Source organism: Podarcis pityusensis (assembly GCF_964106645.2).
Source record: "Podarcis pityusensis genome assembly, chromosome: 13".
Classification (NCBI taxonomy): Eukaryota; Metazoa; Chordata; class Lepidosauria; order Squamata; family Lacertidae; genus Podarcis; species Podarcis pityusensis.
Genome location: NC_138038.1, coordinates 41430822 through 41447304, shown reverse-complemented (window position 1 = coordinate 41447304; position 16483 = coordinate 41430822). Strand labels below are relative to the sequence as shown.

Genomic DNA, 16483 nt, shown 5'->3' with positions numbered 1-16483 from the left:
CTGCTGCATTCTGAATCCTATTGTTCTAGGACCAATCAGACTGCTTCAGTTTGGATCCTATTCAACTCAGTACATAACACCAGGATAAGCCTGACTTTCAGCATAGCTGACAAGAAAGGCTGTAGAGGATTGGTTCCTCCTTTGCAAGGTGTGTAGTTCTTGGGCAGGCAGGTGAAGCAGGAAAGAACAGCATCCCCTACCATGTAAAGGAGGCCCATTGTCTTTTAGACTTCTTAACTATGATTCTTGGGGGTGCAATTTTCTCATTTGCTTCAGTTGCCAGTATGCCTTGGGCTGGCCCTGCCTTGGGGACACTTCTTCTACCATCACCGCTGCTCACAACACAGAGAGCATTCATACCTCAAAGTAGCTACAAATCCCATCCTAAAGCAGACTCATTTTCTCAGAGCTCCTCAGCACGGTTTATACTATGACCAGGATTGTGGAAGCCATAAAGTGAGGATAGGGAAAATTACAGGAGGTCCCCACAGCATGTGACTGTTGAGATACCTCCGGGGAGACGGGGGCAATTGGCAGGCCCCCAGCTGGCTCTAGCCCACCGGCCGGGCAAACTCCGGTTCTTGGAACAGCATCAAAACTGTGACTCAAGCCTCAGAGACCTTTAGAGACTGAGCACGCAAGCTAGCAGAGATAAGAACTATTTGCAGCAGAAGTAGAGGACAGAGGCATATGTAAGCACATTTACAAGCATTTATTCAGCATCAGGACAAAGGAAAAAACATGTCTGCTTCCCTTTGTGTCCAAGCAAACGGCATAGGCAAAAGCTATATACAAGGGAAGTTCCCAGCAGACTGTGCTGGAAGTAAACAGGCATGTGACATACAACAACTCTACATGCCTGTTCTAAAGGTGGAACGAAACTATATCCTAGCAGTGACCTTTGACAAGGCCTGGGATGCTGCATTGTTCATTCCACCAGCCCCAGCAAAAAATGCCTAGATCTTCCAGTGCAGCCTGGATAGAAGGAGAAATACTCTTAAGCATTCACAGTTACACACAAAACATTTTGCCAGTCACGATAAACAGAAAATTACAACACATGTGTTTACGTAAGAATTTTAACTTGGTGCACCTGTGAGATGTTTGATGGCTTTATGGTTGTATTTCTGATTCATTTTATATTTTTTGTTTTGTGCAATGGCTACGGTATATCAATAAGCAACAGCCCCGTGGTGACAAGCAGACATGGCAAATGGGGTGGGGCATAGGCATTTCACAAATGTTTTCTCAGTAGGAAGAAAGCATCGTTCTTTCAAGCAAGGTAATTCTGAGTAGCCACCCAATTGCCTTTTATACTGTAAAGGCAGCATACTTGGGGAATGACTGAAATCATGTTGAAGCGGAGGAAAGTGCTTTAACAAACCTATCTCAGTACAGAAGCAGACTCTTGTCCTTTGCCTGATGTCAGGGCTAGCAGCAAATACCACCAGCTTCCCCTGTTCCTTTTCTGCTGCTCTGGGAGGCTCCCCTCCAGAGTCCCAGGTTCCTTCCTCTGATTGCTTAGCAGCAGCAATTATGTGATTAAGGATCCTTAGCAATGATGCTGCCTGTCAAAGGCTCAGATGGTTGCCTCTATGTTCCTTTTATCCCCTCCCACCTGGTGACCCTGTTTGTACTATTTAATTGCCTTTAAATGTATTAAGAGCTGTAACTCAACCAGGATTGCTGTCTTATAGTGGTGACGTTGTACCAGGACTCATGCCTGCAAGCATTCCAGATTCTGGATTTTCCAGAATTTCCAGATTTTCTCTCCCCCCCCTTAAAGTAAATCTCTACCTGCCTAGAAGGAAATCTAGCAGTTTCTCAGACAGACAACTAGCATGCCAGCAATTTGTAACTATTTTTAGGTTTGACTGCAGTGAGCAGCACTGCTGGGGGCAGAGTCCCTTAGGTGCTGTGCTCCTCATTCCCTATGACCACCACCTAAACTTGAGCTGGTGCTCTTGGACCTTGAGTTGCAAAGATGGATGGACTGAGAAGGGTTGCCGCAAATGGCTGCGGAGAGCGAGCCTTGAAGGCTCAATTGTTGAGAGGGGCTAGGGGGAAACACAAGGGTACTGTGCACCCCTAAAGAAAGCTCAAAAGGGAGTTTTGGGTGCAGGGCTTTGGCAGCGCTGAATTGCAAGCTCCCCTGATAACCCCACCACTCTGAAAGGGGAGGTGGGGGGAAAGACAGGGTTAAGCCAAAGGGCAATAATCCATTGCTAACCCCTCCCCCCAACGAGAAGCCTCAGGCTCCGGCTGTAAAGTGGTAACGTCTGTTGAGGGAGGGGGCCCAACCCATTTGCCGTCTTGCCCTGAGCCCCCTAGTCCCACTTCACCTCACCAGGAAGCGAGCTTTGCTTGATTACATTTCAACACTTGCTGGATCCAGGGATTAGAGGGGTCTGGCACCCCACTCCCAACTCATAACATTACTATGTCAAATTGACCTTTGCACCAACTATTTCTTAACAACTATTTCTTAACAAATGCAACTATTTCTTAACAAGGGTGACTTGGCTATAGGGGTGGAATAGGCATTAGAAACCATGCTTTGGGTTTGCATAACTTGCACAAAGAGCTACAGTTTGTCAAGTTCCTTCTTCTGCAGAACAGTTACATTTGCAGGATCCCTTTCACCTTTTGCACCAGGTCATACTTATTATCTACTTGCAAATTTGTTCTACCTCTTTCCTTCTGATTTTATGTGCCTCTCTGCCAGGGGTGCCAGCTTGGGGGTGGGGCTGAGCTCTTTGGGCGCCCCAAATGATTTTTTTGGCTGGGGCGGAGCTCCCATAATATTCAGGGGACAGAGGAGGCTGGGCACCAAGCCGCAGTTCCCATGGCTGGTTTCTCCTCCCCCCCCCCGGATGTTCCTCTTTTCTGTGTGTATTATTTTTATTATTTTTTTCTATTTTACAATTTAGTATATTCATTTAAACAACCTTTCCTAGTTTCCTAGTTCTGCTGGATCTCTCAGCAGCCTTTGACACCATCGACCATAACATCCTTCGGGACCGTCTAGAGGCGCTGGGAGCTGGGGGCACTGTTATACGGTGGTTCCGCTCCTTTCTCCTGGGCCGTGTCCAGAAAGTGGTGTTGGGGAATGAGTGTTCAGACCCCTGGGCTCTCACTTGTGGGGTGCCTCAGGGTTCCGTCCTCTCCCCCATGCTTTTTAATATCTATATGAAGCCGCTGGGAGAGATCATCAGCGGGTTTGGGCTGGGTGTTCATCAGTATGCAGAATACACCCAGCTCTACCTCTCCTTTAAATCAGAACCAGTGAAGGTCCTGTGTGAGTGCCTGGAGGCGGTTGGAGGATGGATGGCGACTAACAGATTGAGGTTGAATCCTGACAAGACTGAAATACTGTTTTTGGGGGACAGGGGGCGGGCGGGTGTGGGGGACTCCCTGGTCCTGAATGGGGTAACTGTGCCCCTGAAGGACCAGGTGCGCAGCCTGGGAGTCATTTTGGACTCACAGCTGTCCATGGAGGCGCAGGTTAATTCTGTGTCCAGGGCGGCTGTCTACCAGCTCCATCTGGTATGCAGTCTGAGACCCTACCCGCTTGTGGACAGTCTTGCCAGAGTGGTGCATGCTCCAGTTATCTCCCACTTGGACTACTGCAATGTGCTCTACGTGGGGCTACCTTTGGTTTTTTTTTAAAAAAATGATATTTATTCCAAATTTAAAGTTACAAAAAAGCGAAAGAAAAACCATACAAAGTACAAAGAAAACTTTAACAAAGTGAAAAATGAAAAGATAAAGTGAACAATAAAATAGAATAAAAAAGAAGTCTTAACAAAATATATAAAAATGCATTAAGTTAAAATAAAACAAAAACAGATTTAACCTTTACATAGCCTTTTCCCTTTACTTATTTCCATGACCCCCTCTCACCTCCCAATTTTGTATTCTAGTTCAAATCGTATTTCCAGCAAATCCTTCTAACCTTATTTTCATTTACGTATTTTAAAATTTAAATAATGTGATTAAACCTCATCTATTTCATGAAATTCATCAACTCGTTTTTACTTAATCCTTTATATCATATCTACCAAAACGACCTAATTTTCTTTTTCCAACCTCTTTCTAACAGTCTTTTATATTGCAGTATTTTTGAAGATATATTTTGAATTTTTTCCAATCTTCTTTCATTGACCCTTCTCCCTGGTCTCGAATTCTGCCAGTCATCTCAGCCAGTTCCATGTAGTCCATCACTTTCATCTACCATTCTTCTCAGGTGGGCAATTCTTGTGTCTTCCAGTACTTCCCGATGAGTATTCTTGCTGCTGTTGTAGCATACATAAAAAATGTTCTATCCTCCCTTCGTACCAATTGGCCGACCATGCCCAGAAGAAAGGCCTCTGGTTTCTTCAGAAAGGCATATTTAAATACCTTTTTCAATTCATTATATATCATTTCCCAGAAAGCCTTAATCCTTGGGCATGTCCACCAAAGGTGAAAAAATGTACCCTCAGTCTCTTTACATTTCCAACATTTACTGTCTGGCAAATGATAGATTTTTGCTAGCTTGACTGGGGTTAAGTACCACCTGTAAATCATTTTCATTATATTTTCTCTTAAGGCATTACAAGCCGTAAATTTCATACCTGTGGTCCATAACTGTTCCCAGTCAGCAAACATAATGTTATGTCCAAAGTCTTATGCCCATTTAATCATAACAGATTTAACCATTTCATCCTGTGTATTCCATTTCAACAGCAAGTTATACATTCTTGATAAGTTCTTAGTTTTAGGATCTAACAATTCTGTTTCCAATTTTGATTTTTCCTCCTGGAAGCCAATATGTGGGGCTACCTTTGAAGGTAACCCGGAAACTGCAATTAATCCAGAATGCGGCAACTAGACTGGTGACCTGGAGTGGCCGCCAGGACCACATAACACTGGTCCTGAGAGATCTGCATTGGCTCCCAGTACATTTCTGAACACAAATCAAAGTGTTGGTGCTGACCTTTAAAGCTCTACTCAGCCTCGGTCCTGTATACTTGAAGGAGCATCTCCACCCCCATCATTCACCCCGGACACTGAGATCCAGCACCGAGGGCCTTCTGGCGGTTCCCTCATTGCGAGAAGTGAGGTTATAGGCAACCAGACAGAGGGCCTTTTCGGTAGTGGTGCCCGCCCTGTGGAATGTTCTCCCTTCACCTGTGAAGGAAATAAGCAGCTATCTTCTTTTTAAAAGACATCTGAAGGCAGCCCTGTTTAGGGAAGTTTTTAATATTTAATGCTGTATTGTTTTTAACACTTGATTGGAAGCAGCCCAGAGTGGCTGGGGAAACTCAGGCAGATGGGTGGTCTATAAATAATAAGTTATTATTATTATTATTATTATTATTATTATTATTATTAACCTGAAAATGTCAATGACTTCCCTTCTCTTTCCATGGTTCATTTTGCATATTACAAATCCCTGCATATTTTACATAAACTAAACCATTCAGTATTCCATTATGACATTCATCAAAACTTGTTTACACTGTTGAATTTATCTGAATGCTGCCAACGCTTTCAAGTGCACAGAATTCTCCACCATACATTCAAGAAACATTTACCAATCTTCTTGTTCTCTTATTTGATAGGTTAGGTCTGCAAGCTGCACATATTCCATCAGTTTAAGTCGCCATTCTTCTTTAGTTGGGACCTTGCTCGTTTTCCAGCCCCTGGCTCCTCCTCTTGGCACAATGCCAAGCATCATGCAGCATGTGAGACACTCAAGACATGATGCCCGTGATATCACTTGTATGGTGTCGGGGGCAGTTGGGACCTCTTTCCCCGACAGCCACAGGAAGAGGAGGAGAAGAAGCCAGGGTTCAGGACACTTGGCCAAGTGATGACACATATACACACACACCAACTATTGCATGCATGATGTCACACATGCACACAATAACCCCCCCCCCCCAATTCTGCTTCGTAAGTTCTGCCCTTGAGAGATGCCTTCTGAGGGGGACGAACTAGATGTCACATTAAACACGGTCCAGACGATTAATATAGTAGCAGGCATAGAGGGTCCCAATTTTCCTCTGGACTTCAGTGCATGCACAGAGAAGAGAGACACCTTCCCTTGTCCACTGCAGTCTCAACAGAAGTTGTTCTGCCAGAGCTGCTATGACTCCTAGAATGGTAGCCAATGAGAGTGGGGAGCAAGGGCAGATTTCCCTCTGGGGTAATAGTTGTTTGGTGGGGTGATGTGGGGCAGGGGGACCTAGACCAAGGGACAAAACTTTGGTTCCAGTTACTACAGGGGCCTGCCATGCTGGTGTTGTACAACACAGCTAATGTGGATGGGACTGGGGTGGGTCAGGGTGGTGTCAGGTTTATGGCTATCTGAATGCAGCAGCAGCAGAGGGGACTTGGCGTTAGGACAAGCATATTAGCAATTGCTCTGAATATTCACGCAATCAAAATGTCGGTGGTTTTCAGTGGAATTTGAAAGCAGCCTTTTCTCTCTAGATCTGTACTCCATATATGGAAACGTGGTTCATATTTCTTCCCTTTTTTTCCACGCCCTTCCCTGGCCAAGTTCCATATAAGAATGGGCACCACAGCCTGAGAACCCAACTTGCCACGGCAGAAAGCAGCATCCATCACCTCAACGGGACGGAGCTTGGGTAAGTTGGAGGTCGGGATGGGTGAATCTGACAGCTTTGGTCTCTTGCAGTCTTCCACATCAGTTGGCATTTTTAAAATTAAAAAAAAAATCAGCATTTCAGTAAATTTCTACTAATTGACACATTTCTGCGAACATTTCTCCTTTTTATAATGCATTTTACATGCTATTTTCATATACATATGCATTTCTACACACTGTTTCCTAGTCCTTGCATTTCTCTTCACATTACTTGGCTGGTGAACTGCACTGCCAACCTGAAGAAACACATGGAAACCAGGTGGATTTCCCTTTGTATGCAAAGTGGAACGTATTTTCCCCACGTTCTTAGTGAAGGTGGCCACCAACTCTGTTCTGACATCATGGCTGCTGTTTCACACTTAGAGTAACGGAAACCAGATTTTTCACATATAAGGAAGCTCAGCCTTTGAGAAAACAGGAGTCTAGCGGCACTCCTTAGATGTTAGAACTCATGGCGATTTGTTCTATGAATATTTCCTCAAAATCATGAAGCAGTTGTCTTCATAGAGATGACTCAGCCAGCCGTAGTCCATCATTTAGTCTCTAGTGTGTCCTAAGGAAACACTACAGAGGAAGGGAACTCTGCAGGTAAGAGGATGGGAACAAAGTTAGGATTGGTTGGCTCTGCCTGTCCTTGACTTTGGCTCCACCTATCACTGGTCTTCCTGCCTTCTGCCCTATCAGCCCCAATGGACACCAGCCTCCACTGGTCCAGAAGAGTCAGTGGTCAGCACTAGGTGCACCTACACACTAACCTTACTTGACTCCATGATACTTCAACAATCGACAACTTTAAGTTTTGGGTTCTCTCTTCTTTCTCTAATCTTCCCATTTATGATTTTAAGAACAGAAAATGCTGGTTTACTTCTTCCTGCTATCACCACATTCGCAATAAGTAAGGATAGGTTTTTAATTTGTTGCACATTTCCTTCCACAAAAGGTCAGCCAGAAGATGGGGGTTGTCACCTACCTTTGCCTTCTTGGTCTCCTGGTCTCCTATTCTTTCCCTGGAGGTGAGTGTTTTAACAATTATCTGGGAATTTCCCAAAAATCTTAATAGGGGCTAAGCATTTATGTAAATAAAAAGTAATTGTTATATTTCCAGGTGATGGTAACCAAGCTAAGGCTGTTGGAATAAATAATCAGGCAATTGAAGCTGGTTCATTAGAGTGAATAGGAAACTGCCCTACCAACCTCAGTCTGCCCTGAACCACTCCTCAGATTCATATTGACAACCAGTCAGGGAGTGGCACTGCCTGTCATTGCCTCTGGATCCACCTTCTGTTGGTCTCCCTGCCTTCTGTCTCACCAATTCAACTGGATACTAACCACCTCTGAAAGCACAAAGGTTTAAATTACCTGTGCTTCCTCATTGGAATAAGCAAAAGTACAAGTAAAGTGAGATTTCACATTAAAAACAGTCTTCTTACAACTTTTGTCCCACCCTCTTTTTCTTCCTTTACTCTTCTTTCCATATAGCAAGGGCCAGATCCTGTCCCAGGGGTTGGCTGAGAGCGCTGGGCAACTGCTATGCATATTTTGATAGCCCAAAGACATGGTCTGCAGCTGAGGTAAGAAGTTGTTTCTCACCAACCAAGCTGTAGCATAAGATATTGTTGTGGGTTGCACATGAGATCTTTTTGAGGAGGGCTATGTATGTGAGTTGTCCTGAGACAATACCTGGCCAACATTTCAGATTGAGTTGCTCACCCAACATGTTCAAGGGATGTGTTTCCATGGGAGCCAAGAAGGCTTAATTAACAGTCAAGACTCCTCAAGGGTGCCAACTTAAATAAAATAAGGGGTGGAGCAGTGGCCAGGTAAGCCCTGCTCTGCACAATCGATCACAAGACATGGCACCCCCCCATTGGAATGGCAATGCCCATCACCTTTGGGAACTGGCCCCCTCAAATATTTTATTGGGGGGCTAAAGGGACCTTGGCCCAAAAGAGTTGGATCCTGTGGTCAGGAGGGATGGCCTGGCCAGAATGTATTCACTCACCATTAGGAAGAGGCAAGTCATCTCTCTTACTGAAAAGAATACAGTGGTACCTCGGGTTAAGTACTTAATTCATTCTGGAGGTCCGTTCTTAACCTGAAACTGTTCTTAACCTGAAGCACCTCTTTAGCTAATGGGGCCTCCTGCTGCTGCCGTGCCGCCGGAGCACAATTTCTGTTCTCATCCTGAAGCAAAGTTCTTAACCTGAGGTACTATTTCTGGGTTAGAGGAGTCTGTAACCTGAAGCGTATGTAACCTGAAGCGTATGTAACCCGAGGTACCACTGTAACGGTTTGCAGTGCCAAAATGGAATGTGGTAGGTTTGTTTGTTTGGTGATTATCTGTGTTGCAGCAGAGGTCAAGCTAATATGAATTCAATATTACAAAGCAAATCCCTCCAGCTCAAAACTCCTTGCATACATTTAAATGCCTATTTTCCTTTTCTGAAACAATCTCAACATTCTGTATGCAAAGGCTTCTGAATTTGGAGTTGTGAGAAAACCTCCTCCAGAGGTCTTATTTCGTGAACCCTCATCCTGATTTGTTTGCACAAAGCTTACACAGAAGTTATGTGATATCCATCTTCACTGAACACTCAGTCTGATTTGCCTGAGGAGAGATTAATATTCATTCTTTCATTCATAAATTTTACAAGACTTATACACTGTTCGGTTTTTATTAAAACCCAAAGTGATTTACAAAAAATAACAATACAATAGCACTGTCAGTAACAAACAGTTAAAAACAAGTATTTGAAACATTCAGGGGGAAAATAGAATCAATGAGAAGTCTAAAAACCAGTTTAAAACATACACCAACATTCTACATGTCTGGATAGGGTTGTCTAAAGAAAATGTTTTTAGAAGGTGCCGAAAAATGTACAGGGAAGTCACAGCAACAAGCATTCATCCTAATTTTCTTTTGGGGTTTTTATCTGTTTCTTTTAAAAAGTAGGTTTCTTGGGCCACAAATTGGTCAAAGTTAGACAGATGGACAAACAGACGGACCACATTCCAAAAGATAGAATAGATTAAGAACTTTGACATTACACATGATTGTTCACAGCTGGATAACTCCAACTGGGTGGGATATCACTTTTGAATTCTTACCTTAGTGTTTCCGAGCACAATTCAAAGTGTTGGTGTTGACTTTAAAGCCCTAAACGGCCTTGGCCCAGTATACCTGAAGGAGCATCTCCACCCCCATCATTTAGCCCAAACACTGAGGTCCAGCTAAAAGGGCCTTCTGGCAGTTCCCTCACTGCAAGTAGTGAGGTTACAGGGAACCAGGCAGAGGGCCTTCTTGGTAGTGGCGCCTGTCCTGTGGAATGCCCTCCCATCAGATGTCAAGGAAATAAACAACTACCTGACATTTAGAAGACATCTGAAGGCAGCCCTGTTTAGGGAAGTTTTTAATGTTTGATGTTTTATCATGTTTTTAATATTTTGTTGGCTTGGGAGGTCCAGTCAGATGGGTGGGATATAAGTAATAAGTTGTTGTTGTTGTTGTTGTTGTTGTTGTTGTTGTTGTTGTTGTTGTTATTGTTTCATCTTTTTGATACATTGTGAACCACTTTGGGTACCATTTTGTGGAAAAGTGACCTACAGTTAAGTGGATGATGATAGTGGTGGCAGAAATACTTTAGTGCCTTCTCTATTCTCAGATTGCATGCCAAAGCTATGGCCGTGGGACCCATCTGGCTTCTATACACACAGAGCAAGAGTCAGCCTTGGTGGCCAATTACATCTCCTCAAAGCAGAGGAGAAAATATGATGTCTGGATTGGTCTCTATGATCCCTATGAGGTGAGTTCCCTTCAATTACTCTATTCCAGGTCATCATCACAGCACAGTGGCTCCTTAGCAATGCCATCCTATCATCTCACAGGCTGCATCCCATAATTATTTCTCCAATATTTTACATAGGGGCCAGGCATGCTGGGTTCCACCCCACATTAGGGGTGCCCACACATGCAACATGTTGCCGCTCCCTGCCAACCCCCCACAGAGAACATTTTGTGGGTGCCTCAGCACCCATGGCCTTGCATAGATGGTGCTTATGGTAGGGGCTTCTTCTCTAATGTCTCCATCATAGCTTGCAAGAGCTTCCTGCTGAGCAACCTCCTCTGAAGATCCTTGCACTGAGCTACAAACCTCCTTGGTCAAATGAGCTGTTCCTTCTCTTTCTTGCAGAAACGAGATTGGAAGTGGCTTGATGATTCAATCTTTAATTACTACAACTGGAACAGAAGGGAGCCAAACAACACTGGCGGCAAGGAGTATTGTGTGGAGCTGAAACGTTGGACAGGTAGGGAAACTATTTGCATGCCTGAGAAAAAAGGCGTTTTCACCTTGAATGCTACATTACCCTCCAATTCCCTATAAATTTCCAACCTTTCTCAGGGTTGCATCTCACTAAATTGCACTGAAAATACCTCTGTCAATAGACCCAAATTAACCATCACTAATTAAAGTCTATTGATTAGAAGGGATCCAATTATGAGTCAGATTTAACCCTCAACCAGGTGTTCGCGTGTAGAAATGTTTACAAATCAATTACTCTGTAGACCTGGCTAGCAGTGGTCCATTCATTCAGCATTTAGCGTCACTGCCCAACACACCAGGAAGCTTCAGCTGTAGCTCATCTGCATAGTTTAGTTGCATGTGTTTTATTTGCATGCATACTCATTTACATATTATATTCTGGAAACAGTGGTTTTTCAAGTGGGCCATGTCATATTATTTTCTACAGCATTTCTCTAAGAAGTGGTTAAAGTCAGATAAAGAAACAAAAGAAGGCGCCACATTAAAAAAGGGTTGCCATACATCCGGATTTTTCCAGACATGCTTGGGAATCAGGGCCTGAAAATGGTGTCTGGGCAGCAAAGCAGCAAAAAGTCTGGGGAAACCTGGACATATGGCAACCAGGTCTATTTTCAAAGGAAAATGCTTCAAACATGCTTTAAAAGCTGAAAATTTGGGGTGGGGTGGTGGAAGGGAGATGTTCACACAAAAAAAAACTCTCAAAAAGAGAAAAAAGCTCAGGCGGGTCCTCACTTGTTCCTGGTGCACCTTGCAATGCGTGCGCGTTTGCCCAGATTTTTAGTATCTGAAATATACCCTAGTCAAATCCAAATCCTAACCCGTACTCCAAACCACATCCATTTGGTTATGTAATAATGGGCAAGAAATAGTAACTTTTGTCATGTCTTGAATTTTAGGTTTTCGAAAGTGGAATGATGAACCTTGTCACCATTTCAATACCTATATCTGCAAACAAGAGATTTAAAGGAGACCACAGCTCCCAACTCTGCCTGCTTAGTGGATCTCTGATCTCATTGCTTCCTCTCCCATCCCTCAAAAACAGCTCTTCTTCATTTTCAAAATAACCTCCTCTATAGAGCTACCTCTTTGGTCTTCCCATTCACTTCGAAGTTTCCTTGTTACTTCTGCAAAATATAATCCTAATAAACTCGCTTATGTGTATTCTCTTTTCACTGAGTCCATCCTTATTGCTCCAGTTCCAAAAAAATATATCTGAAGACTGGGGAAGGGGCAATTCTTGCACTGGAGTTCCCGGAGAAAAGAAGCACATTGTACCTCTGGGGCTCCAGTCCAGCAGTGTCGCTGATACCTGACAAGGCACTCAGGGCAACACGTAGGTGAAACTTTTTATCCCAAACCTAAATTCTTTTCTCAGAGGTGCTCAGCAGAGCTGATACTAAAGCTGGGATTTTGAGAGCTGGGGACAGGGGAAAATGTAAGGGGATCCCAGACTACCTGACCAGTGCCAAATCCTGGGATGCTAAGCCAGACACCCCTGCCCCAATTGCTCACTTGTAGGCCCTTCTCTGTGCCAGACATGAGTGATTTTGTCTGGCTGGAATGTGAACTTGAGCACTGACCTTGATTGTCTGGATGGTGGATAGAGAGATAGGGGTAAAGCAGCCTCTGACCTTTGCCTGGCTCGAAGGCAGTCTACTGTGCAAAGGCGAGAGTCCCCATCATCAACATCATCATCAATTATTATTTAAACCCCGCCCATCTGGGTGGGTTTCTCCAGCCACTCTGGGATGCTCCCAACAGTATATTAAAAACATGATAAAACATCAAACATTAAAAACTTCCCTAAACTGGGCTGCCTTCAGGTGTCTTCTAAAACTCAGAGAGTTGTTTATTTTCTTGACATCTGATGGGAGGGCGTTCCACAGAGAAGGCCCTCTGCCTGGTTCCCTGAAGCTTTGCTTCTCACAGTGAGGGAACCACCAGAAGGCCCTCAGTGCTGGACCTCAATGTCCGGGTTAGACGATGGGGGTGGAGACGCTTCTTCAGGTATACTAGGCCGAGGCTGTTTGGGCTTTAAAGGTCAGCACCAACACTTTGAATTGTGCTTGGAAATGCACTGGAAGCCAATGTAGGTCTTTCTTTCTTTTTTCTTTTTTTTTTAAATGATATTTATTGAGATTTCAAAAAATACAAAAGTTACACAAAAACAAAAAATAGAAAATACAAAAGATTGCACAAAAAAAGATACAAAAATAAAAATAAAAATATAAGAAAGTAGAAAATACAGAAGAAAAATAATAATAAAAAAGAAAAAACATTAGACCTCCTCCTCCTCCCTTCCTTTGTATTCTAGTTATTAATTATCCCAGCAAATCCTTTCCATTCCATATTTCAATAAGAAAATAAAACATAAGAGAGATTCTCAACTAATTTAATCCTATCTTTCTATAATAAAATAAACCTTAAAATTTAAAATTTGGGTCTTAACTTTACCAGCTTCTTGTGTTCATAATGTTCTTTCATAATTCTTTATACATCTTTACTAAAGCCAGGTAATTTCTTCCAACATTTTTCTATCATTCGTTTTTCTATCATTCTATCATTCATCAACTTTATAAAACATTCTATTAGTTAAAAAAAGAAAAAAAGAAAAAAGAGAAAAAAGCATATAAACAAGTCCAATCTTTATCCAACGTCCCTTCCTCCTGGTTCCGGGATTTGTCAGTCCTTATTCCTCAATCTAACCCGGTGACCTTATGTCTGAGGCCCTCAGGTCACTTCCATGGCCCTTCCGCAGCTTTTCTTCATATTTGTGGCTGTAGTCACTTGCTCGTAGTAACTCCAACTTAATAGTGTTTTTAACCCTTCTCATCAAATCAGACCCTTTTCCATGTTCATCGCTGCATTCCATGTAGTATTTAAGAGCATGCTTCAAGGGCCCTCCGAAATTGTGGGCCCCCACAATTCCAAACATGTCGCAGCCTGTTACTGTATTTAAAAAGTCCAGATATCCCGACATAGGGGGGTCAATCCAGCCCCCCATTTCCAAACCACACCAAACTTTCCCTTCCCAGATCTGGTTTTTTCCAAGTTCCATTGTCAAATCCGAAGGATCAAACTCCTGTTGAGACTGTTCTGTCAAGCCACACTCCTGATTTAATGCCACAAACCCCTGTTCTGTCAAAACACACTCCTGGTTTGAGTCCTGGATAGACTCCACATATATTCCCACAGTTTGATCAAAGCCTTCCACTGCCTGTCTAAGATTTCCAGTCGACTTGGCCATCTGGTTCACCTTATCATATAATTCTTCCAGTAGAGTATTTGTTTTATTAAGCAGGCAGACCACAACTTCTGAAAACATTGTTGCGCTCTCCCACGGTTATTTGTAACAACTGTCAAGTCCTTGGCATTAGTTACAGTTTCAAAGGCTCCCCCTAGGGAGAAGACTTATGTTTGTTTTTGCTACATTTCCATGTTACTTGAAATACTTTATCCATATATATTCCTTTAAAATGCGAAAGGGAACAGTAGAGTCACAAAGATTCTCTTCTTTTAACTATCTGTCACACACAGTTATCTTGATTGATTCACGTCAGTCCTGACTTCCCCGCTCCAGGATCAGGACGAAAATAACTTCCTTTTACTGCTTCAAATAGTCCAAAAAAATATTCCCAATTTGAAATGTTGGAATCCACTCTTTTAGAAGCAATTTTCAAAGCTCTAGTGTAAATTGCCTTTGCTTTGTTCTATTTACAAAAGAACGGAAGGGTGACTTCCTGTTTAGCCCTTCCCGCTCCGTACCAAATTCAATCGATTTTTTTCTTTTCTTTTTTATAGTCCAATTCTGTCCTTTTCACTAATCTTCATTTACTGTCCCAATTTGTTCAAATTCTGAGTACTCACGGATATTTGTTTTAAAGTCCGAATTGTCCAGGAAAAAAGGCAGCGCTCTCCGGCAACAGCTATGCGGCTTCACTCCACAAAAGAAGCAGACGACTCGCAGCACAGCGCCACTTCCCCGCTCTGTTCCGGAGCCCGTTGCCGGGTTCCTTTGCAGATTGGGGGGGCGCAAACAGTGCCCGCCGAGTCCCAGGGTCACAGGCTTCACCCGCCTGTGGTTTAAAGGGTCCCCGCTGCGTCGAAGCGGTACTAGACCCGATTTCTGTGGAGCGGTTTCCCTCCGAATTAGAGGGATTCCGCCATTGCCGTTGGCGCCACCTCCGGAAGTCGCCAATGTAGGTCTTTCAGGACTGGTGTTATATAGTCTCGGCAGCCACTCCCAGTCACTAGTCTAGCTGCCACATTCTGGATTAGTTGTAGTTTCCAGGTCACCTTCAAAGGCCCATGTAGCCCCATGTAGACTGCACTGCAGTGGAACTATTCCATCCTCTTTCCCTTCTGGCCGAGCAACCAATGGCATGTTCTACCCAGGAGATCATGTTCAGGACAATTGGTTAATGGTACATTGCAGTGGGCAATGCTTTTTTCCTTAAAAATCTTTAGGAGTACTCTCATTTCCCTACTCATATTGAAATACTGCCCCTCAATGAGGCCAAACTTAGATTTACAAAATGTTTAGGGATATGCGTACCCCCAGGAAAAAGCACTGGCAAGAGGAGATATATAACATTCTTTGTATTGTATACTGTGAAGCATGGTTGGAAATTTTCATGAGGTTAGAGAAAAACCTACCTGGTTAATCATTAACGAAGCTGGGCCTGGACTGTATCTCTGTGGGCTTAGTCACAAGATGATCAGCTCACAGTCACATGAAAGGGATTGCATTTCAGGTCTATGCATATGTTAATTGCAGGCATCCATGTTGGGTGTGGTGCCTTCTTTTAAGTTCTGTGAGCAAAGCTTTCGAACCACATTTTTGGACTGGATAATTTTTATTTCAATGCTGTTTTGTCTGTTTTGTTCTTCCAGTGGCTTCCACGTGTGTCAAATCAACAATCTCAGCAGGTCATCTGTGAGGAAATGTTGCCCTCAGTTTTGGTTTCTCTTGATTTCTCATTTCTCCAAACTTGAGTTCCTCACATTTCCACAACTATTGGGGAAAGGTTTGGGGGGGTTTTTTTGGCTGGGGCAAGGAAATTCACCAGCACTTTCACAAACATTTCTTCTAACGTGCACATGTCGGCATTCAGTGTTTCCCAACCTACAAAGTATTGATCTGAAATATAATATAGTTTTGCACATTATTTTCACCAACACATGTTTTTTAATGTTCTGTCTTCAGTTATATATGCATTACGCTGCTTGGCCACCAATCTGCATTTCAAAAACTGGAGAAGTGCCAAGGTCTGAAGGATGGCTGTTTTACAGCAGTTGTATTATTTTGGAAAGTGCAAATTAGGGAGATATGCTTCAAACATAGTGTGAATTGAATGTCTTCTCCATCCCTTCTGCAGTCAATCCTGCAGTGGTACATGTGGATCTCAATGAAGGTGCAACCAGTGTGGGCTTACTCGGCTCTGCCCTGCTACTTCTCCTCATGCAGTTCAGCACAGGATCTTGTGTGTCTTGTTCAGGATGT

At 43.3% G+C, this 16483-nt stretch overlaps 2 protein-coding genes across 2 annotated transcripts in view; one reads left to right on the top strand and one right to left on the bottom strand.

The window, feature by feature from the left end:
* The window catches only part of LOC308461786 (C-type lectin BpLec-like), a 64855-nt gene extending 49150 nt beyond the window's left edge, over positions 1–15705 (bottom strand). The window contains exon 1 of the mRNA XM_080978952.1: positions 15637–15705. Coding sequence (XP_080835078.1) covers positions 15637–15648 — 12 coding nt within the window. The 5' untranslated portion in view covers positions 15649–15705. The remainder of the gene's footprint in view (positions 1–15636) is intronic.
* LOC308461792 (C-type lectin BfL-2-like) lies at positions 6550–12141 on the top strand. The gene is made up of 6 exons (XM_080978964.1): positions 6550–6638; positions 7599–7671; positions 8138–8229; positions 10321–10461; positions 10849–10963; positions 11877–12141. The coding sequence occupies exons 2-6, from the start codon at positions 7611–7613 to the stop codon at positions 11942–11944; spliced, it is 477 nt and encodes a 158-aa protein (XP_080835090.1). The 5' UTR covers positions 6550–6638; positions 7599–7610; the 3' UTR covers positions 11945–12141.
* Positions 15706–16483: the final 778 nt, after the last annotated feature.

Coding starts and splice junctions, on each gene's coding strand:
- LOC308461792 (XM_080978964.1), top strand. CDS start 7,611: ATGGGGGTTGTCACCTACCTTTGCCTTCTTGGTCTCCTGGTCTCCTAT. Junction 8,230..10,320: donor AGACATGGTCTGCAGCTGAG/GTAAGAAGTTGT, acceptor CTCTATTCTCAG/ATTGCATGCCAAAGCTATGG. Junction 10,462..10,848: donor GTCTCTATGATCCCTATGAG/GTGAGTTCCCTT, acceptor TCTTTCTTGCAG/AAACGAGATTGGAAGTGGCT.